The sequence below is a fragment of the Cetorhinus maximus genome, chromosome 6 (genome assembly GCF_964194155.1).
Source record: "Cetorhinus maximus chromosome 6, sCetMax3.hap1.1, whole genome shotgun sequence".
Taxonomy (NCBI): Eukaryota; Metazoa; Chordata; class Chondrichthyes; order Lamniformes; family Cetorhinidae; genus Cetorhinus; species Cetorhinus maximus.
Genome location: NC_135884.1, coordinates 30009791 through 30034380, shown reverse-complemented (window position 1 = coordinate 30034380; position 24590 = coordinate 30009791). Strand labels below are relative to the sequence as shown.

Sequence of the window (24590 nt, the reverse complement as noted above, 5' to 3'; positions counted from 1 at the left end):
TGTGGAATTCAAAACACAACAGGTTAGTCGCGATCTTAATGAATGGTGGAGCAGGCTTGACGGTCTGAATGGCATAATTCTGCTCCTATTTTGTATATTCATATGTTCGTAGGCTGTAGCCAATGGGGATACTCTTCATAGCAACACTAGGTTGGTAAACAAGCAAAGAAGGATAGCACAAAGGGGCTGCACAGGATGTTTTTTATTGTTCCTGTTAAATATTATATATAGATGGAATTGAGTTTTTAGATACATTTTCTTAGTTTTGAAATTAATGTTGGTGATAATATTTACCGTGAGATGAGGACATTATGGAGTATGGACTAAAGGAAGACACCTGGATGGTGGAACTATTGGTGTATTGAGGCTGGGAAAGATGCTTCACGTATTTGGATTAGCTGTTCTTTATGAGTGCTAACTGCTTGGAGCACTGTTTTTTGATGTTGCTCCTACCCTTTCTCCTTTTCCATCTGCTCTTCACCCTCCTCCTGCACTTCATATGATGGTAAGGACTTGCCCTTCATAAAGTTATGCAGATGATGATGGATACACGGTTAGGGCTGCACTGCAAAGCTCCTCTTGAACAGTCCAGACAGCAGAAGCACTGTTTGAGTACACCGACTGCCTGCTCAATAATGTTTTTGACAGTGGTTTTTATACCTGTAAAACAGACACAGCCCAATCGAATTTCCAAACCTTTGTTTCCTGTGCAGCAAACATATGAACAGGGATAACTTGTACCGCACAGATGGCTATTAAAGCAATTTTTAAAAATCTAAATTGTGCAATGATGTACTGTTGGAATGACTTCAGTTTGCTTCAAAGGGACAATTGAAATTTGATAGTTATCTCATCTATAAGATAGTCCATATGCTGTTAATATTTATGAATAATTCTTCTTAAACTAAACACGCCATATTTTTTGCATGTATAAGAAAACAATTTACTCAGATGTCAGTTTTGGTGACTATGCAGGTGACCAACATATTTACGAATGTAAAACTAATCCTTCTTGTAAAGAAACCAATGAAAACTGTATTATTTTTTAAAAGGGCTACTGTCAGTCTCCTGCCTTTATCCTTCAATTGGGCACAAATAGGCATGAATGTAATTTAAAAATTGCAGCCTAGATTCATCTACATATGGTACATCAGTAACTTCATTTTGGCTAATTTGATATGATTATTATGTGCAACTGGAAAGTCCCGTGTTCTTCAAAGCATAGAAAAATAACAAATCATTGTCATGTTACTTGTCATTCTCTCCTGGCTTGAATTAATGCACGTACCCAGTTCGCATTAAAATATGTGTTCACTGATCTCCTTATAATCTCCCAAGTTATTGAGCATTCATGTTATGCCTGATATAAACACAGCCACTCAAGAGAAAGGCTCAATTATTAATGTATAACTAGCCAAACAAAACCTGGGCCCTGCATTTCACAGCTATCCTGAAACACAGGCAGAAATTGATTGTCGCAGAAGAGACAATCAGCTTTTAGTTATACACAAATGTTATTTTATTAAACGTAAAATGCATATGCATGTGTCTGAAATATGGATGGAATTTTATGGCCCTGTTGCGGCGGGAGCAGGGCCGCAAAATGCGACGAGCCATTCAGAAGTCCATTGACTTTGGCGGGACTGTAAAATTCCGCCAGCATAAAATTCTGCCCAGTGTGTACTTTGTATCTCCATGATTATCCGTGTAAGTTATTTTCTGTGTATATCTGTCTGTATTTTGTGTCTTTATATCTATGCATTTTATGTGTCAATGTAAGCATTTGTTTTTGTTTAGATCTCTATATGTATGTCTCACTCCCCCATGCATATTTGTAATTCCATGCCTGTACATACATTTTATTATGTGCTTGTAGTTGCAGTTTACTATGCAGGGTTATGTCGATGACCTGTGTTTATAATTTATGTCTATTCCTGTGCTTGTCGCTATCTGTTCCATATATCAGTGTACATGTCAGTGTGCATCTGTGTTAATGTGGCTTTACTCACCATAATGATCCACAGCATGTTGCATTGTCACCCTCTCCACTTCCAACATTGTCTGTGTTATCAGATTCTGTTTCACCAATAGGCATATTTGCTGTTGTAAGAGGTCAAAAATATGAATAAATCAATAATTTACTTCATTTTCCATCTGCCATATTTTTTTAAAATATAGCTTTTCTTGAAAATTAATATTAAAGACAAAAATCAACACCCACGTTGACTATGATTGCAAATTTAGTAAACATGATAAGATTCTCAATGGAGAATATAAATCCCTCATAATCAACAAATAATAAAATAATCTTAAAAAAATAAAATTAACATTACAGTTTAAGTAACAGTTGTAATAATTGCCTTGGAGCAACGTGGGTCTATCAAAAACTATTGGTGATTATTTTTAATCCCTTGTACATTTAATTCTAGAATAATTCAGAAAAGTGTAATTTATACTTATAAAGAATGATCATGTACTCAAAACTTGTTATTTTAATTAACTTTACAGATGGGTTGTTCCGCAGAATATCAATTGAATTAACTATAGAATGTATACACAGACTTTTTGAACCTAAAGTTAACTAGAGATAAATTTGGTGATCCTGCACTCCCAATGGGAAGCCATATTCAAAGGGCGTGGGAAGCCGAGATGCAACAACAACATTTTAACATATACTTCCACAGAGTGCAGCTCCCAGCTGGAAGCATGCACTTGTTGAATTTAAGCTTCAAGAACAACTTTGTAAATTTTTTATATAATGAATGGGAAATCACATAGTTTTCCTTCTCTATGTTTCTGAATTGTTATCCCTACACAAGCTTCTTGAATCTACTTTTAAGTAGAAAAAAAGTCCAAATGAATACTTAACATCAGATGTGATGTATTTCCTTCATTTGTTACACTGGTCTGACCTTGTGACAAGGCCACAAAAGTTAAGCTTAAGTTCTGCTCAACTTGTAACAACATATAAATGCAAGTTGTTGTTGGGAATGAGAAATCTTTTGTTGGGCATCAGTTAATCATTCATAACTTCTCTAGAGAGGCAGAACTCCAACTCGTATGTGGGGTGTGATCAATGTTTCAGAAAGGAGATGGATGTTGATCAAGAAATGGATGAGTGAACTGGAAGCAGCAAAGGCTATGGGCTCCAAGAACACTCGAAAAGCTTGAACCATTCAAGGACAAAACAGTCCAATGGACTGGCACCCCATTCACTCTCTCCACCATTGATACACAGTGTATACCATCTACAAGTTGCCCAGCAGCAATTTGCCAAGATTTCTTCAACAAACCTAGGTCACTTAAAAGGACAAGGGCAGCAGGCGCATGCAAACACCACTACTTCCAAGTTCCTCCCTCCAAGTCACACGCTGTCCGTTTGAAAATATATTGCTGTTCCTTTATTGCCCTGGGTCAAAACCCTAGAATTCCACACTTAACAATACCGTGGAGTAGCTACACCACATGAACTGCAGCAGTTCAAGATGGTGGCTCACCAATACCTTCTCAAGGACAGTTATGAATGGGCAATACATGTAGGCCTTCTCAACAATGCCCATACCTCGTAAAAGAAAAGAAAGTGAACAAGGAAAACCCAAGCTGTCAGAGTCAGAGTTGGTAATTGCAATGCAAGACTGTTTCTGACCCAGCCAAGGAAGCTATAAAACACAATCTTGATGTGCAATTCATAAGTGACCCAGGAAAGGTACAGGAAGCAGAACCTATAGCACTCAATGCCCTGCAAAAGAGGACAGCCACACAGTGCCACAAGAGGGCAAATGATCTCCATTCCAGGGTAAGTCACTCTTCCCATCACACTCAGCTCACACATTCACAAACCCTTCACACATCCACTGGGCCCTCACTCACTGCCAGTTCAAAGAACATCACCATTCACTCTCTTGCACACACCTTCATTGTCCTCATCCCGTCCATGGAACCACTTGCCACCCACACAGGCCAGGCATACTTATCGTCTGGCCTGGCAGGCATCCTGCTTACACTCTATCCATCTATATTCATGCAGGACAGTTGGCATACAACAAAAGGGGGAAGTCGCAGACTGGTGGAGGAATGCCTAAAATCAGGTCCTCACAGACTTTGAAAACAGAGCCATCCAGCTGGTCGGAGAGGGTCTGGGCCGTTCCTGTGCTGACGGTGAGGTCGATGGTGCCCCACCAAGTGAGGATCCAGCAGTGCAACATCCATCAGACAACCATGTTGTGAGTGAGGTGTCCTGCTTCACAAGCCACTGCCATGCACTAATTATCTCTCCCTGCTTTTGCAGGCACATCTGGGAAACTGCCAAGACAGTCCACGAACCTGGGCCTCCAATCAAGCTCTGAGGGAATCTCAGAAGAAGAATCTGCTGAAACCCTCCCTGAAGACCCCTCACAGTGCTCACCCATATCCTCCACCAGCACAGGGACACACACTTCAGTGGGATCCAGCTTTACAGTAGCTTCGGGATCACAATCTGGTAAGCACATCGTACTTTCTGGTCCACAGCAGGCAATGGCAGGGATTTCCCAGGTGTCTGGCACGCGGAAGACTGCTGGAGGCCAGAAACTTGCTGAGTCCGAGTCAGATGACGAGCCTCTGGACTTGGTCATGTCACGGTTGCTGGAGCTGCAAAGGCAAGCTCGGGGACATCAGGAAGGTATGTCCGCTGCACTCCTCAGATTGCTAGGCACAATGGAGGAGTCCGTCCGCCTTCAGGCTGAGATCATATCGCCAGCATGCCAACGCATGAGGTCAACACTGGTAGGATGGCAGCCACCATGGAGACCTTGGTCCAGGACGTCACTCCTGCACTGTTGCGCGGGCTGAACTCCATTGCCAATGCCATTGTTGGCCTCCCCAACAGTGTGTACATGAGAGGGGTGTGGGGCAGCCCGATCTCACTCCAGTTATCCCTTCTCCTCAAGGAGTCAGCCAGGGCCCTCGGGCACCCATAGAGAAGAGCATCACCAGGTGCAATCGATCCAGGTGACTTAAGGATTGTCCAGCCCATTCGAATTCCCTCTTCCTGTGGCCTCAGCAGCTCCAGCTCCACAGGCTGAGGAGGGTGCCACTGCCACTCCAGGTCTCGGCCCTCCAGAGGGCGTCCACCAAGGTCATCACAGACAGGGCATAGCAGTCAGCAGGATGCCTCCACCTCCACTGTGGATGTTGGGTGAGGACCAAGACATAGCGGCAGGGTTAGGAAAGTTAAGAAGATGTAACCCTTTTGAACATGAACAAATAAACTAAATTAACAAAATCAGGGATAAAGTAAAAGGGAGCCTCCTAAAGGGAAACTGCAAAAACAAAGACAAAATTTAAAGGAAACTTACAAACATTAAATCAAAATATGATTAAAGGGGTCGATAAAACACCCCAGTCCCCACGGTGCCCGCCGAGCATGGAAGGCCTCGATGGTACCGGCGAACACCGCGTGTTCCTTCTCCAGGGACACCCAGCCACAAATTTGGCCGCAGAAGAGGGGCAGACAGTCGGGCCGGATGACCCCCTCGATCGCCCACTGCCTAGACCCGTTAATGGCCAACTTGGCCAGGCCCGGGAGAAGGTTCATGAGGAGGTCCTCCTCCCTTACCGTCCCTCTCCACACCGGGTGCCCATAGATCAGAAGCGTGGACTGCAAACAAAACAACAGTACAAGGTTTATAAAACAAAAACAAAAATACCTGTAAAAACTCAGCAGGTCTGACAGCATCTGTGGAGAGGAACACAGTTAACGTTTCGAGTCCGTATGACTCTTCAACAGAACTAAGGAAAAATAGAAAAGAGGTGAAATATAAGCTGGTGGGGGGCAGTGTTGGGACAGGTAGAGCTGGATAGAGGGCCAGTGATAGGTGGAGATAACCAAGAGATGTCATAGACAAAAGGACAAAGAGGTGTTGAAGCTGGTGATATTATCTAAGGAATGTGATAATAAAGGTACAGATAGCCCTAGTAGGGGTGGGGGGAAGGGATCGAAATAGGCTAAAAGGCAGAGATAAAACAATGGATGGAAATACATTTAAAAATAATGGAAATAGGTGGGAAAAGAAAAATCTATATAAATTATTGGAAAAAAGGGGGATCGGAAAGGGTGTGGGGATGGAGGAGAGATTTCATGATCTAAAATCGTTGAACTCAATATTCAGGCCAGAAGGCTGTAAAGTACCTAGTCGGAAGATGAGGTGCTGTTCCTCCAGTTTGTGTTGAGCTTCACTGGAACAATACAGCAAGCCAAGGACGGACATGTGGGCATGAGAGCAGGGTGGAGTGTTGAAATGGCAAGCGACAGGGAGGTCTGGGTCATGCTTGCGGACAGGAACACGATCCCCCTTTTTTCCAATAATTTATATAGATTTTTCTTTTCCCACTTATTTCCATTATTTTTAAATGTATTTCCATCCATTGTTTTATCTCTGCCTTTTAACCTATTTCGATCCCTTCCCCCACCCCACCCCCACTAGGGCTATCTGTACGTTTATTATCACATTCCTTAGATAATATCACCAGCTTCAACACCTCTTTGTCCTTTTGTCTATGACATCTCTTGGTTATCTCCACCTATCACTGGCCCTCTATCCAGCTCTACCTGTCCCCACTGCCCCCCCCCTTAAACCAGGTTATATTTCACCTCTTTTCTATTTTTCCTTAGGTCTGTTGAAGAGTCATATGGACTCAAAACATTAACTGTGTTCCTCTCCGCAGATGCTGTCAGACCTGCTGAGTTTTTCCAGGTATGTTTGTTTTTGTTTTGGATTTCCAGCATCCGCAGTTTTTTGCTTTTATCTTAGTACAAGGTTTTTAGTTGCACGGGCGTTATCACTTGTGCATAGTGCTCACTATTGCAAATAAACTCCCAAGAATATCTCCCTGCCTTTAGCTCCTTGTTGATGAGCAATGTTCATGTCACTCAGATGTGAAACCTTTCTGCACAAGGTAAAGGCAGGTGCCTCATTCCAGGGCCTCTTCCCTGTGCTTTGTGCAGCCTTCAGACCAAAGTGATGATCCAGCCTCACATTCCCTGGACATATTAGTGATGCTTACACTTCGACAATGCTTGTAATCGCTGCCAGAATGTCATGGGCAGGCATCACAGAGTTCCGTCATTCTATCGGTGTGCTCTCAGCACCTTTTAAGGTGGGGCTGGCCCCCATCTCTTCAGCATCTGTGACCAGTGGCGCTGTGCTCCTGAAGGGGTCAGGTGTTGAAGGCGGACAAAGGATCAGATGCTTTTAAAGTTTCACGGCTGTGTCTGCATGATATGACCCTGATCACAGAGCGCAAGCAAGCTGCCCTCGGCCAGACAGGAGTCGCCTCCGTCACTCTCTTCTCTGTCGTCTCCCCTCTCTGTGCCACGAGGCACACAGCTAATTCACCAGGCTCCACGCTCCTGATGTACTTCTCCTGCAGGATGAAAGAATGAGATGTATGGATTAGCTTGGGTGCACTAAGAACTTCGCTTGGTTAAGTCTGAAGGCCCCTTAATGCATCCCAGAGAGTGCTGGCCACCACTTGGATGGCCAGACTTTAGTGCGCTGCATGGCTGCCCAAAACCCCAACCACCTCCGCCCCAGGCTGATTGGGATGATGACATTGCAATGGGCTGTGCCCAACTCCAGCAGTGACTACTCCACAGCCAGCTTTAGCAAGGAGATTGTACAACGTGCCCAGTTGTCCAACTGTTCTGCAGTCCATTAAAATGCTCATTAGTTTGCAGTCTGTGCCCAAGGGGTGAAAAGCTCCAGAGTACTTGGTGGCACTTGCTTGCCTCCGTGTTGCTTGAGCGGGCAGATAAGCTACAGCCCGGCTCCACGCATGTCAATGTGGCCGCATCTGAGCAGTCTCAGCTGCAGAGAAATTGTCACTTTATACAAGGTTTCCCTAATGTGCGGCCGCTTCCTTCCCCCCCACCCTTCACGTGCTTGTGCACTACCTTCAACTGCAGGGCAGGCCTTGCCCCATACTTCAGTCGCCTTAACCACAGGGCAACTCTTGCCCCCATCCTCAAGTCGCCTCAACCTCAGGGCAGCCCTTGTCCCCAGGCCTCAAAAGCCTCAACCACAGGACAGCCCTTGCCCCCATGCCTCCAATGCGCTTCAACCTTGAAGTCCAACAAGCGACCCGGGTGAGCACTGCGCAACGTTACTGTGTATTCACCTCCGAGTTCCCTTCAAAGTGCAGCCCGTCAAGTGCACGTCTTATATATGCTGTTGTGAAACACGTCAGCGTGGTTGGAAGACGATCCAGCAGGGGGTGATGGTTCCGGCAAGCTGGCCTTATATGATATGGAGATGTATTACAACGAGGTTCCCGACGTCCGATGGTGGGAAATGCGGCCCGCCATCGACGAGCTGAGCGGACGATCACAATCTGGTTTCACAACATCGTGAAACCGATTTTTGGCCTTCTCGCCCCATCAGTCTATTCTCAATCATCAGTAAAGTAATAGAGGAGTCATCAACAGTGCTATCAAGCGGCACTTGCTTAGCAATACCCTGCTCACTGATGCCCAGTTTGGGTTCCGCCAGGGCCACTCAGCTCCTGACCTCATTACAGCCATGGTTCAAACATGTACAAAAGAGCTGAACTCCAGAGGTGAGGTGAGAGAGACTGCCCTTGACATTAAGGCAGCATTTGACTGAGTGTGGCATCAAGGAGCCCTAGCAACACTGGAGTCAATGGGAATCAGGGGGAAAGCTCTCCACTGGTTGGAGTCGTACCTAGCAGAAAGGAAGATGGTTATGGTTGTTGGAGGTCAGTCATCTCAGCTCCAGGACATCACTGCATGAGTTCCTCAGGGTAGTGTCCTGGGCCCAACCATCTTCAGCTGCTTCATCAACGACCTTCCTTCCATCATAAGGTCAGAAGTGGAGATGTTTGCTGATGATTGCACAGCTGCATTTGTGGCTCCTCAGGTACTGAAGCAGTCCATGTTCAAATGCAGCAAGACCTGGACAATATCCAGGCTTGAGCTGACAAGTGGCAAGTAACATTCGTATCACACAAGTGCCAGGCAATGATCATCTCCAACAAGCGAGAATCTAACCATCGCCCCTTGACATTCATTGGCATTACCATCGCTGAATCCCACACTATCAACATCCTGGGGGTTGCCATTGACCAGAAACTGAACTGGACTAGCCAAATAATAACAATGGCTACAAGAGCAGGTCAGAGGCTAGAAATCTTGTGATGAGTAACTCTCTCCTCCTGGCTTCCCAAAGCCTCTCCACCATCTACAAGGCACAAGTGTAATGGACTACTCCTCACATGCCTGGGTAAGTGCAGCTCTTACAACACTGAAGAAGCTTGACACCATCCAGGACAAAGCAGCCTGCTTGATTGGCACCACATCCATGAACATTCACTCCCTCCACCACCGATGCACAGTAGCAGCAGGATGTACCATCTACAAGATGCACTGCAGGAATTCACCAAGGCTCCTTAGACAGCACCTTTCAAATCCATGACCACTACCATATAGAAGGGCAAGGGCAGCAGATACATGGGAACACCACCACCTGGAAGTTCCCCTCCATGCCACTCACCATCTTGACTTGGGAATGTATCGCCACTCCTTTACTATCACTGGGTCAAAACCCTGGAACTCCCTTCCTAACAGCACTGTGGGTGTACCGACAACACATGGTCTGCAGCGGTTCAAGAAGGTAGCTCACCACTGCCTTCTCAAGGGCAACTAGGGATGGGCAATAAATGCTGGCCAAGCTAGTGAAACCCATATCCTGTGAATGGATAAAAAAAAAATTGTCCACACACACTGCCGAGCACACCCAATGCCAGCAGGCATGGATGATTCCACTCAAAGTTTAACATGATCTGGGAGTTAAAAATACCTAACGCAAAATTCAGGTTTTGAATTTTGAAAGGGATAAATTCAATCAAACGAGGAAAGAACTAAATCATAGAAATTGGGGAAGCTTTTCAGCAGCACTTCAGCAGAAATTAAGTGGAACATCTTTAAATGAATAATGCTGAAGATGAATACAAACCAACAAAGTCAGAGTAAAAAATGTGTCCTAAATGGACCAGCAAACAAATTAGAAGTGAGATAAAGAAAGAAAGACTCGCATTTATGTAGCACCTTTCGCAATATCCCAAAGTGATAGAGAGCCAATGAACTACTTTTGAGATGTCATTATTATTGTAATGTAGGAACTGTAAGAGCCATTTTATGCACTGCTAACTTCCAAAAACAGCAATGTGAGAACAACCAGGTAAACCATTTTTTAAGATGTTGATTGAGGGATAAGTGTTGGCCAGGACACTGGGGAAAATGCCCCTGCTCTTCTTTGACATAGTGCCATGGGATCTTTTACGTGCACCTGAGAGGGCAAGCGGACTTAGGGTTTACCGTCCTGTGACGGAACTCAAGAGAAAAAAACAACTTAATCAGGAGTTCGAGAACTACAGTTCTCAGCGGACCTTGGGACTTCTGCACGTGCATCGGCCGGGAAAGGGCCGCGCAGATGTGCAATTCAATTCAGCTGGTGTCTTTCATGTCTTCAGGCCGGGAACTGGCCCTGCAACACGTGCAGTTCATTTATTTTATATCTTTAGGTTGGGAACTGGCCCTGCACACCTGCACATGAGAAAAAGAAGAAAAGTGAAACAGCGTGAAACTGCAGGTCAGCTGACCTTAAGAGGAACACCATGGCAGAGGAGGTGTCCCAGGGAACAGGACACGGGGAGGGGGACAGGGAGAAGGTCCAAGCAGGAGATCTCAAACCAATGAGTGGGACAGAAAGAGGTCCCAAGAGAAATTCCCAGGCAGGGACAAATGGTGTGAATCAGAGATAGATCCCATTAAATCAAGATAAATGACAGGATCAGAGGAAAAAGCTCCAAGCTAAAGGCAGAATTGCGGGGAGCAGACTTGAAGCGAAGCGGGCTTGCAAGAAGCTGTGAAGATCTGAGAAGGCAGTTGAAGGTTGGTGACTCCGTGCTGTGGGCTGTAAGGGCAAAGGTGTCCTTTGGAGCAGTGGTGTTCTGTTTGGCATGGCTGAAGATCTGAAAGTGTGCCTGAAAGTTGGAGCTTGAGTGTACGCAGAGATCCAGGAGAACGGAATCTCAGAAGGCGAGATTGAAATCCTGGAGATGGATTTTTATTGAGGCTGTCTGAGTGGGAATGACATTTGGAGAGAATTCCAGGGTGAGTTCATCAAATGTGGAGGTTGGAAACCCTCATGAGAAAGGCAGAATTTCAGTGAGACCGGTTAGCTCACAGTGTGACAAGTGTCTGAGTGGATTGCTGAGAAATCCACAGAATCTGCTTTGGTTGCATCTGTCATTTACTTTGGAGTGTGGTGTGTCTGACCACAGGTCACCAGTTGGTTCACATATACTGCAGACTTACCCTGAATATTAGAGTGTAAGATAGATATGGTAAATTGTTTTATCTTTCCAAATTTGTATGTGTCTATAAAGGGATAGCTGGGGTGAAGGAATAGTGAATATTTGAATCATTTTCCTGTATTTGTATTGAGATCTTTCCAACCATTTTGTCTGGAGTAATATAGTTCGTTTTTTTTGTTTAATCAATGTTTTATTCTCTGTGTTAAAAGTTTATCAGCAGTTCATCCTGTGAACTTGTTCAGTAACTTACCTCCACGGTTTCTAAAAATAAACAAAAGTTAGGACCTATCAAGCCAGGTTTCACTCTGGGATCTGACTTCTCCAGTATTAACGTCAGCTGAGATCGTAGCTATCTCATCGGAAAGACAGCACCTCCAACAGTGCAGCACTCCCACAGTATTGCAGTGAAGTGTCAGCCTTGATTTCTGTGCTCAAATCCTAGAGTGGGACTTGAACCCACAACCTTATGACTCAGAGGAGTGCTATCAACTGAGCCATGGGTAACAGAGGAAGCAAAATAGCATGTACAATTCCTCTACAAAGAATGAAAAAGGGTTCACTGGAAATAATACAACAGATTGAGTGACCAGGAAAAATGCATAGCAGCTGAAATTATACTTAACAATAAAACATTATTTCAGTATTGCAACAGCAAGAACATGGTCAGAAAATAGTAAAAACCATAATAGATGCAAATAGTTTGAAAATGCAGGTAAAAATAGTAAATGTTCTGAATGACTTAATTTCTCCAAGGATTCACAAGGGAGACATGAGAAAAATATTCTTTCCAAACAAAGGCATCTTAAGTAAAATTAATGATTTTATATATGTGATGTGTATATAAAGTTCTAGACTAGCCATTCAGGCTTAAAATAAATAATTCCCCAAGAGTAGATGGTATTTATCCCAGAGCACTGAAATAGACTAGGAAAGAAATCATGGTTGTGGGGGAAAGGCCTGTATTATAGGCCTGCACTATAGTGGAGGAATGCACCTTATTGCAGTTAACAACGAGAGGTAGGCTAATCTGCTGTGGAGGGAGAGGATTGCGCTATGAGACATCAGGAAAAGTCTGCAGCAACTACATGCCAAACAGTGGCATTGTGACTTTGTGGATTGCCTTATACATTGCTGGAAGCAAGGTCATGACCATATCATTAGTGCTAAAGTGCACATTACTGGTCGCAAACCCGCCAGCTGCCATCTGACAGAAAAAATAACAGTTTTGAAATTTATGAAATTTATAAGGGGTGTGAAATGTTCAATATATGATCTTGAGATGGTTCTCACATTTTGCTGCAGGTGTTTCTTGTTCAGATTAATTTCATACCTCTCTCTCCAGGGTAGAAATTCATCAGCAATGCAACTCATGCCCAAACTGAGAAGTCTGAGACCAGCCCAAAGTTGGGCCTTAAGGTCTCATCAATGTTAATTTGATCAGCTATCACTATTTGCCATGCCTTCACAGGTAGCTCACCCATTTGGACTGCTTGCCTCACAGACAACAACTCCCTCGCAGCTAACATCTCGAGTCCTTGCTGATCATTATTGGCTGCCAGTAGCCCAGTGTTTCTGCTAAATTTAACAGTTTTACCTTCATGTTTAAATCCTTTCATGGTCTCACTTTTCCCTTTGCCTGTAACCTCCTCCAGCGCTACAACCATCCCAAACTCTTCCTCTGTATTTGGGCTTTAATGCATTCCCCCATCCTTCATCCTGTGCGCAGGGACCACCTGCCTAAACCTTTCTATCTCTTCACCTCCCTCACCTCCTTAAGACACACTTCAAACCCATCTCCTTGACCAAATTTTTCATCAGTCCTCCTAATATTGTTTTCCATGGCTGGATGTTCATTTGGCTGGGCATTTGTTTATTTCTGATTTTGCCTTTGTGAAGCGCCTTGAAATGTTTTTCTACATATAAAGCGCTACATAAACACAAGTTGTTATTCTCACTGTTATTGTCATTTTTTAACATGCTAATGAGCCAAGTACACAGAAAGGATGTATTTGTGAATATCTTTCAATGCAAGAGATCGTAAATTAGACCAACATATAAGTATTTTCTAAACATCTGATTTCATGTGTAGCTACATTACTAATCAAAGGCCATGTTTGCTTTGTAAGTCCTTTCATTTTGACTATATAAAGAAGTATTCAATGAACGGCATGTCACTAGGAAGTTCTGAGGAACAAAGGGACCTTGACGTGTCTGTCCATAGATCTCTGAAGGCGGAGGGGCATGTTAGTGGGGTGGTGAAAAAGGCATATGGGACACTTGCCTTTATCAATCAAGGCATAGATTACAAAAGTAGGGAGGTCATGTTGGAGTTGTACAGAACCTTGGTGAGGCCACAGCTGGAGTACTGTGTGCAGTTCTGGTCGCCACATTATAGGAAGGATATGAATGCACTGGAGGGGGTGCAGAGGAGATTCATCAAGATATTGCCTGGGATGAAACATTTAAGTTATGAAGAGAGGTTGGACAGACTTGGGTTGTTTTCGTTGGAGCAGAGAAGACTGAGGGGCGACCTGATCAAGGTGTACAAGATTATGAGGTATTGGACAGGGTGGATAGGGAGCAGCTGTTCCCCTTAGTTGAAGGCTCAGTCATGAGGGGACATAAGTTCAAGGTGAGGGGCAGGAGGTTTAAAGAGGATGTGAGGAAAAATATTTTTACCCAGAGGGTGGTGACGGTCTGGAATGCGCTGCCTGGGAGGGTGGTGGAGGCGGGTTGCCTCACATCCTTTAAAAAGTACCTGGATGAGCACTTGGCACATCATAAGATTCAAGGCTATGGGCCGAGTGCTGGTAAATGGGATTAGGTAGGTAGATCAGGTGTTTCTCATGTGTCGGTGCAGACTCGATGGGCCGAAGGGCCTCTTCTGCACTGTGTGATTCTGTGATATAAACTTAATGAGGTCTACATAACTAAATCATTGTAGTGAAATTCTTTTACTACAACTGTGAGGATCTATTTAATTCATTCACATACTTCAAAACACACTGGAGAATTTTCAGCTCTTATGAGCAAAATGTGTGCAAATCATGCATAAAGTTGCTATTTTCCCCCATGCACAGCACAGTTCACAATACATATGTAGAATTTAACATAAGTATTGAGTGCATTAAACATAGGGACCTTTCTGTCTTTTACATATAGAATGAATAAATGCACGAACACATAGTTCTTTACAAGTATCTAAACTGTAAAACAAGTTTTCTGGGCAAAAAAATCATATGGTTTGATGATGTGTTCCAAAGACAACAGGAGTTTTATATGCACTTTACTTTGTTTACTTCTAATTTTAATAGAATAATTCTTCATTCCTTATAGGTTTCAGTTGTTGTTTTGTTATAATTGGAGTAGTTGAAATTGGTAATTGACCATGTCTTTATTGGAGTTCTTTGAAGGAGTAACATATGCGATGGATAAAGGGGAACTGGTGGATGTACCGTATTTAAATTTCCAGAAGGCATTTGATAAGGTGCCAGCTCAAAGGTTATTGCGAAAAATAAAAGCTCATGGTACAGGGGGTAACAAATTAGCAGGTATAGAAGAAGGCTAGCTAACAGGAAACAGAGGGTAGGCATAAGTGCTTCTTTTTCTGGTTGGTAAGATGTAATGAGTGGACTACCATTGGAATCAGTGCTGGGGCCTCAACTTTTTATAATTTATATAAATGGCTTAGATGAAGGGACCATAGGTTTGGTTCCTAAATTTGCTGATGACACAAAGATAGGTAGGAAAGTAAGATGTGAAGAAGACATTAGGAGGATAAAAAAGGGATATAGATAGGTTAAGTGAGTGGGCAAAGATCCGGCAAATGGAGTATAATGTGGGAAAATGTGAAATCGTCCATTTTGGCAAGAAAAATAAAAAAGCATATTATCTAAATGGTGAGAAATTGCAGCGGTCTGATTTTTTTAAATTCAGTCATGGGATGTGGGCTTCACTGGCTGAGCCAGCATTTATTGCCCATCTCCAGTTGCTCTTGAGAAGGTGGTGGTGAGCTGTCTTCTTGAACCGCTGCAGTCCATGTGGTGTAGGTACACCCACAGTGCTGTTAGGAAGGGAGTTACAGGATTTTGACCCACCGACAGTAAAGGAACGGCAATATATTTCCAAGTCAGGATGGTGAGTGACTTGGAGGGGAACTTCCAGGTAGTGGTGTTCCCATCTATCTGCTGCCCTTGCCCTTCTAGGTGGTAGTGGTCGTGGGTTTGGAAGGTGCTGTCTAAGGAGCCTTGGTGAATTCCTGCAATGCATCTTGTAGATGCTACACACTGCTGCTACTGTGTGTCGGTGGTGGAGGGAGTGAATGTTTGTGGATGTGATTCCAATCAAGCGGACTGCTTTGTCCTGGATGGTGTCCAGCTTCTTCAGAGTTGTAGGAGCTGCACTCATCCAGGCAAGTGGGGCGTATTCCAACACATTCCTGACGTGTGCCTTGTAGATGGTGGACAGGCTTTGAGGGGTCAGGAGGTGAGTTGCAAAGGGAGATGCAAAGGGATCTAGGTATCCCAGTGCATGAATCGCGAAAGGCTAATATGCAGGTACAGGAAGTAATTAGGGAAGCTCATAGATTGTTATTGTTTATTGTGAGAGGAATTGAATACAAATGTAGAGAGTTTATGCTTCAGTTATACAGGGCATTGGTGAGGCCCCATCTGGAGTATTGTGTACAGTATTGGTCTCATTTAAGGAAAGATGTAAATGTGTTAGAAGCAGTTCAGAGAAGGTTTACTAGACTAATACCAAGAATGGGCAGGTTGTCTTATGAAGAAAGGTTGGACAGGTTAAGCTTGTAACCACCAGAGTTTAGAAGAGCTAGTAGTGACTTGATCGAAACCTTTAAGGTCCTGAGGGGTCTTGACAAGGTGGATATGGAGAGGGTGTTTCCTCTTGTGGGAGAATCTAGAACTAGGGATCACTGTTTTAATATAAGGGGTTGTTCATTTAAGACAGAGATGAGGAGAATTTTTTTCTCTCAGAGGGTCATGAGCCTTTGGGACTCTTCCTCAAAAGGTGGTGGAAGCAGAGTCTTTGACTATTAAGGCAGAGCTAGATAAATTCTTGATAAGCAAGGGGGTGAAAGGTTATCGGGGGTAGGTGGAAATGGGGAGTTGAGGTTACAATCAGATCAGTATGATCTTATTGAATGGTAAGAAGGCTCGAGGGGCCAAGTGGTCCATTCCTGCTCCTAATTCGTACGTGTTCATATGTTCATATTTAATGTAATTTTATTTCTGATTATTGGGCAAACAAGTAAACTAGAAGCAGAAAGACAGATTACAACTTAAAATGAAAGGAACTGAAATAAAAAAGAAAAAATGACTATGCCAAACTATTAACTAGGATCTGATTAAGTGTTATCTAGGCTCATAGAGCCATCTCTACATACATCAAAATCACCTGAAACTTGGCAGATTTTCTAATTTCTGGTATCAGAATTTCTGATTCTAATAGGCAGTCGTGTGTGAGGAAGGGAAAAATAGTGAATAGTATGAAGGATATAACATGAGTTGTATGCTAAGAAGAATGTGGAAGGCCATAGGCTGAATCAATAGTTAATTGGGAACAAAAAATATGTAGCAAGGGCATCAGAGTCTGATTATGCTAGGATCTTCTAATCCTTTTTATTAATTTGACTAAAGAGCACTGTATGCATGTAACGTCTCAGGTTCAAGTACATTTAACCTACACCAAGATGAAACTTGCTTTTTTGACAATTTGAATGGCAAGCATGTTCTTTTTCATGTTTTATTGTACTTGAATGGAATTTGAGTTCTAAAGTTTTCTGTTTGGGCATAATTAAATCAACGGCTGTACATCATTGTCACCATATGCATTTTGATTTTAGATCCGGAAATGGAAGGAAAATAGCTTTTACACATTGCACATTAGATGAAAATTTGCCACATTAAGTCACCTCACTCAGAGTGGTTAAAAAGTCTGGTCAGAGACAAAGCACACAGTTCAATTAAAGCACTAAACCTGAAGTGAAGATAAATGTACAATGAAAGAAAGATCTTAGTAATTTGTTTCACAACGTAAAAATGTATAAACACTTGTTTATATAACACAAAATTCAAGTTTGATTTTTTTTTTACCAGTTCTAGTTTTATTTTACAGTTTTGATATTGTTCAAAGTAGAATTTAATATGTCCTCTGAATTGCACATTCTACAAAAATATAGTCAAATGACAACCATTTTTTTCATATTCTGGGCCATTCAACCAAAACAATCTCTTACCTACAGAAAAACATGCTTTTGTTATTGTGAAACACTGCAAATAATATAGAGAGATATCTGACCATGCAACCGAGGAAAAACAATTACAAAAGAAGCAGAAGCAACACAAAGTACGAACAAAACCAAAACAAAAAGGAACAAAAATTACCATGTGTTTCAGATGACTGGCTAAACCATGCAAACCTTCCTTTCTTCTTTTCCATTAATTCGGCCACTGTGACCCCTTCATATCAAATGCATGCAATTCCAGTAATTTAAACATCAGATGGCAGCAGCAATATAGCAAAGATTAGAATCAACAATTGACAAAATGTGGTAACATGTAACTCTAATGTAACAGAAATAATGTAAGAAACAAAACAAAAGATGAGACACTGAATGCATATCATAAATTGGTCAGAACAATAATCAGAATCAGTCTTTTTTTTGTTGTAGCATGATGTTACCAATCCCATATATTGTTAATTTCAATTATTATCTCTGAAATTAATATCACAATGTAATGCAAAATTTAGTAATTGAAATTATATTTTATATTTAATGGTTAATAATCTAAGTCTATATGGAGCTCTTGCCTCTAATCTAATAATGTCTTCTCTGTATTTTCTCCCAAACTGCGAAACAGCAAACCAAAGCAGGGCAGAGTTAACTGTATTGCATGAAGATGAGTAGTAGGTATCAACACATCAAAGGGACTGTCCTTTTTAGAATTAATGCTAACTTATAAAGTAACGTGGAATATGTTAATGTTCTTATATATTATAATAACATTTTCTTAATCCCCTCTAAATTCTTTCTGTTTCCTTAGAATCTGGTGTTCATAATAATTTTAAGTATGGACTAGCAGTATTTGTGTTGCTTGATCATTTGAAAATCATGACTGATTGTGGTAAATAATATGGTACTTGTAAACGAAGAAATTTTGTAGCTGTTTCGCTTTGATTTATTTCTCTAAGATATACAACCTAACATGGGCTAGAATAGTTAGCCAATTTCCGACAAAGATTTTCAGAAACAGAAAGAGGTGTGTTTCTAAAAATTCTATATTTTAAAATACACACATGATTAAACTGCATTGTATCAGTGTACAATGTACATAAAACATACTGGGCTGAATTTTACGTGCCCCCTGGCGGGCATATTTCCCATGGATGGGGGCACGTAAAATCTCCTTGGCAGTGACTTTTACTTTCCCGATGTCAGTTTAAATCTGGCAGCAGTCAAAGGGATCTCCTGGCATCCAGCCACAGTGATATTATTAAGCAGTGTAAATAGCCAATCACATTGAAGCATTCTCATAGACAGAAAACCAGGAAGTAAAAACCACTAAACGCTTCACTTTTAATTTTTAAGTTTTACAGGTAGCAAAATAAATGATAAGAACATACAGACAGTATTTAAGTAGAAGCTAAAATATCATTAACTTAAAAAAATTGTTTTACAAATGTGGAATTTCTTATTATCATGGCAAAATTTGGCATTCAATAAATATAAAATTACTCTTTCAAGGCCAGTAAGGCGGTTTAGCAATAATTATGAATACAATATGCTGTTTAAAAACCCAGTTACACCTCATTCAATAATGTGTAACATCTTCAAGGGTTTTAATTGCAAGACTACGAGCATAAGAGTCAAAGTTCTTGTCAGTTCAATTATTTCCCATTGATTGCAATTTGGCAGAACATTTATAGCGTACTCTGGAGAAGTATAGAATCACTGACAGCAACTTCCATATTTCTGCATTTAATTGCACAGGCCAGACTCACAAAAGTTGCTGTCGCTTTCAGTGAAGTAATGATGGAAAATGCTCACAATTTCACCATCATTACCATGGCAAGATCTGGAACCTTCTGTTCTTTTTCCATTTATTCATTCTTGGGGTGTGAGCATTGATGGCTAGACTAGCATTTATTGCCTATCCTTAATTGTTCTTGAGAAGGTGGTGGTGAGACACCCTACTTGAACTGCTACAGGATCATGGCATCATCTTGCCCTCTTCTGGGTTTCAGGGATTTAAGGTGAGAGGGAAACCCCCTTCGAGCTGTCAGGTAAGTAATTAAGGAGTTTTTAAAAAAGGCAATTCAGAATAGTTTTAACTCCCGATTCTGGATTTAACAGCCAGGCGATGTGCTTCAAGACCTGTCAACCACTACTCATCAGGGTTACCAAGGAGAATGCACAGCAGGAAAAGCTTCTTAAGTGAAACTGACAGGCTGGGAGGGCTTTGACCAGTAAAACTGAAAAACTCTAGCCTTGGCCATATGAGACCCCACAGTTCAAAACACCTCTTCTCTCAGAGAGCACTATCACTGCATGAAAGGTGACTGCCAACTTCTTGGAAAGCACTTCACTCACCTTTAGCTGCACTTCCCTGTTGTCAGTCTTCACCATGACATGGGAACAGCTTATGCAGCTGCACCTTGATCCTTTGATGAGGGGCAAGAGCAGAAGCAACACCACCGCCAACAGCACCAGCAGCATTACCAACTGTCTTCTCTTTAGCTGCATGCTCGTCCAAAGGACAGAGGGGATGGACTCTGAGATCCCGCCAGAGGAGGCGAGACGCCCAACACAGGGTCAACATGCAGAGGTTCAGCTCTCTCAATATGTCTGAGCACCAGTGCCTCAGGAGGCTTAGGCTCTGATGGCAGGTCAAAAAAGATCTGGAAGGAGATCTCCTTCCCAATGAATCAAGAGGACATGCATTGCCAGTGGCTTGCCATTGGAGGGCCACATTACCCCCCACCCGGATCTCTGTATCTCATCAAGTTGTGTGCCCTCTCCTCCTGCAAGGAGAAAAAGCTGAGAGCTGTAAGTGTTCTTAATGGCTTGTGTGGTGAGGAAAGAAGGACAACATTTGTGGAGGTTGACTGTGTGGCCTGGGTGCAAGAGGATAAGGGAAAAGGAGTGGTTGGCTGGTCAGATGGGGAAGTGAGGTGCCTGCAGAGAGAGGAGTTAGTGGAGCTGAAAATCAGACTGTGGGGCTTGGCACCTGAAACTGTTATGCTACTCACCTGTCATGGCCTCATCTTCAAAGGTCCTGGATCATCTTTGTGCCAGTCTCCAGGTTGGAGGGAGCACATTTCTTCTATTGACTTCCTCCACCACTTCCATATATGCCTTCTTGATTGGAGGGGTTGCTCTGCCTCCCAACTTTGGGAGCGCTCACTCACTGAATCCCTTCAGATCCCATAGCAGAACCTCCAGACAAGAATGTGAGACTTGGGTAGTGGCCTTCCTAAGTCTCCTCTCCATTGCTATGGTTGCTACAGCCTCCAAGTGCTGGTGAGCCCTTGTAACCCATGCTGTAGCCCGCTTAATTAGAAATCCTTCCTATGACAGCGTCATTCTCCCTAATTGGTCAGGCAATCCAGAGGTGGGATGGTAATGCCTTGGCTCTGGGAAAGAGCCTTGTCAAAGTCCACACCTTCACCACTTGGGTTGCTGACCCGCAATGCTCCCACCATTCCAGCAGAGACTAAATTGATAAAATTTTGCCAACAGAGTTACAGATTAACAGAGTAACAAAGCTCACCTATTTCATTAATTCTCTTCTTTAAAGTTAGAAAATATAATAACTCATGTGTCCTGTCCCTTTTGCAGCTGACTTACTCGTTCTGGGCATCTTGTTAATTTATAAATAACTTCTAAACTGCGAAAAAAAAGACTCTCTGCACCTTGTGTTCCAACTCCATGGTCAGGCCTACACATCACAGTCACCTGCTTAAAACATGATGCTTGCCCAGGTGTCTCTTTTGTCTGTGTTGTCAGCAACTGGGGTGATTATCCTTCTGACCTCTATCCATTCAGTGATACACCAGTAAATAGTTAAGAAAGCCATCTATTGCTCCTCTCCTTCTCAGAGTTTGTCCAAAAAAACTCTGTGATATCTTTTTGTTTCTAGCTGCCTGAAAATCATCACCACTATATAGCCATATACCATAAAAGCTATATATGTATAGAGCCATCAAGATGCTGCATTTTACCAGGCAGGCTGCGCTGATCTATGTATCTTTCTACATTAGGACCATTTGCCAGGCTTTTCCAGTCACCATCACTCTTAAAGTATTAAGCTTCTTCCAAGCTCTTACAAGAGACATCACCCTCATCTTCCAATCTGCAATGCACAGCTGCAACAAGCAAGTCAATAATGCCAATTTGCCAATGACAACCAATAATCATCTTTCCCATTGATGCCAATGCTTAAAGTGAAAGAGCTCTCTTATTTGTTACAGTGGCTGGCTTCCCTCGTGTCCAGGGCATGATAGACTGCACTCATGCCGTCAACCAGAAGGCCAACAGGAAGGCTTTTCACTCCATTGACGTCCAGCTGGTCAATGATTACTGCAGAGGATCATGCAAGTTGCACCAGTTTCAGAGGAAGCTACAATAATCCCTTCAACCTGCATCACTCATCCATTTCCCCAATATTCCACCTGTCCAGGAGGATATGAGGATGTCTGCAAGGGGGCAAAGGCTACTCCCGTAATGCATAGCTGATGACACCAGTATTTCCAAGGTTTGAGCCAAAAGCTTACATGTGAGCCACTTGAGCTTCCACCTAAGCTGAAAAGGCTGGAAACATAGTTAGCAAAATTCATCTCCTTGGCGCCATTGGTTTTGCCATTTCAGGAGCCCTGAAGTTCAAAAAAAATGGCACGGGGTCTGTTCCTGTTGACTTCTAGCTCAGCTAGTGTTGATTGCCATCTATGGAAGGGCAGTTGCATGGGCATCACGTGCATGCACTGGAAGTCTGCACAGTGGGAGGATTTTGATGGCAGTCACCATCTAAAGTTGATTTGGCACCAACTTGCCATTTTGGATCATGGTGGTATCTGCAACTATGACGACAGCAGTCTGATACAGCATGGCAACAAGCAGAGATCTCATAATCTCAATCTGAACCTTAACTGCAGCATTGAAGTGTATATGACTTCTGCCTGTACAATGATGAAAGCTGAGACATCGGCTATCAAATGTGCATTACAGTTAGATCCCCAAATGCTGCCATGAGGCTGGCCATCACTTTTACACTAGAAAGAAATGGCTCCAAGCACTGCACCAAGCTGGAGCCGGGCTCTTCTATGCTCCTTGACAATGACAACAGGCTCTCCAGCAGGCCCACCTACACACTAAGTACTTCTGTGTGCCTGCCAATCAGCCTTTTTTCTTTACGTCGCTCCACCAAAATCTATGCTGCAGAACTTGTCTGTGACCTCGCCCTGGCACACACCTATTCTTTCCCCGTGACCTGGCTACAGCCCACGCCTGCCAGTGACTCACCACATGCAGATACCACCTCTATACTAAAGTGCATGCAGTGCCAATATCTGAGTGGTGGTTGCAAGTGTCACATCAAGTGACAGTGCTTCTTCCTCAGAGGCTTTTGTTCACACTCTTTATCACCAGGCAATGCTGGCTGGCCAGACAGCAGGGTTTGGCTATTTGAAAACATGTAGAAGAGGAGAGTTGGTGTGAGGGAAGGGGTGGTGGGTGGGAAGTAAGAGGTGCATGATCACACCACCAGTAGTTTATACTTTGTACCAGAATGTGGGATGAGGGTGAAGAAGGATTTGAGAAGGGGCATAAGATAGGATGCCATCCTGAATGGTTTCAGCAATGCCATTTGTAATGATCTCAATGACTGTCACACCAATAATTCAGAGCACCATCTCCTCCAAGGAATTGAGGACATGCTCCCCATGCCTCTCCCCTGCTGGCTCTTTGCTGTCCTCTCCTATTATGTGCCGTCTTGAACTGCAAGAGAGAGAGGGGAATGTCAGTGTGTATGTTGCAATGTGTTTGGGTGATGTGCATGTCATAGATGAATAGCTGGCATATGTGGAAGCTGTGAAATGTGAGTGTGAGGGTCAAATAGAGCACATAAATGCTAGGATAAATATTGGCTAGGGCACCAAGGATAACTCTCCTGCACTTCTTCGAATAATGGCCACGGGATCTTTTGCGTCTACCCAAGAGAGCAGACAGAGCCTCAATTTAACATCATGTCTAAAAGATGGCACCTCTTACAATGCCACATTCTTTCATGAATGTACTGGAGTATCAGTCTAGTCTTTTGTGCTCAAGTCTCTGGACTGGACTTGAACCAACAAACTTCAGACTCAGAGGTAAGAGAGCCACGGCTGGGATTGAAGCAAGATGGAATGAGAATAGGAAAGTAGCAATTGGAAAGCCAAGTGTTTGGACTGTTAAGTAAGAAAGGTGTCTTTAAAGAAGTTGCCGATTGTGCAAGTGCTAGGATGTAAGAAAGGAATGCTGTTAGTATCTTTCATAATGATGTAAAGGAAGAGGTGCATGTGTCTGGATTGAGAAGATGTTGCATTGTGCCCTTGTGATTGTATTATTACTGACAGGGATGAGAGAGAACTGAAATCCCTGATCTCTTCCTTGACTGTCCATAATCAGTATGTTTTTTTGAAAGGAAGAGGTGTGTGTTTCTGAACCCCTGAGTGTGTGAAAAATTTGAATAACCAGCAGCAAGTTTATTAGTGGCTTTAAATAAAGAGGATTATTTACTCACATGTTCACCCCGAAAATCTAACTCCATATCACTCACTCAAGGAAAATACAGTTAAAGAGAATAGTACATTTTTACAAATTAGAAAGAATAGTTTGTAATTCATGTAATTGGCTCATCTTGGAAAACACACAGTGCAGGCCTGGTGAAAAAGTTTTTCACTCCTGAAGTGTATTTGGGTGAATTCAATAGTCAAAGTCTTACACCAGAATCAGTGCAGGATTCTCTTGAAGGGATGGACTTTCTGCAGGTCACAAAGTTAGTTATTTGTGATCTTGTTACCGGGAGGTCTTTTTTTATATTGGCAGACTTGAAAAGGAGCAGGTTTGGAGACTTTGCAATGTTACAGTCTCCAGCTCTTAAAGCATATGTATTACTGCCCTTTCTGCTGCTGTTGTTTTTGCAATTGTTGGATTGTTGTGC

At 42.9% G+C, this 24590-nt stretch overlaps 1 protein-coding gene across 1 annotated transcript in view; it reads right to left on the bottom strand.

The window, feature by feature from the left end:
• cacna1db (calcium channel, voltage-dependent, L type, alpha 1D subunit, b) overlaps positions 1–24590 on the bottom strand; it is a 681678-nt gene that overhangs the window by 372621 nt on the left and 284467 nt on the right. Inside the window, exon 10 of the mRNA XM_078543507.1 lies at positions 2010–2100. Coding sequence (XP_078399633.1) covers positions 2010–2100 — 91 coding nt within the window. The remainder of the gene's footprint in view (positions 1–2009; positions 2101–24590) is intronic.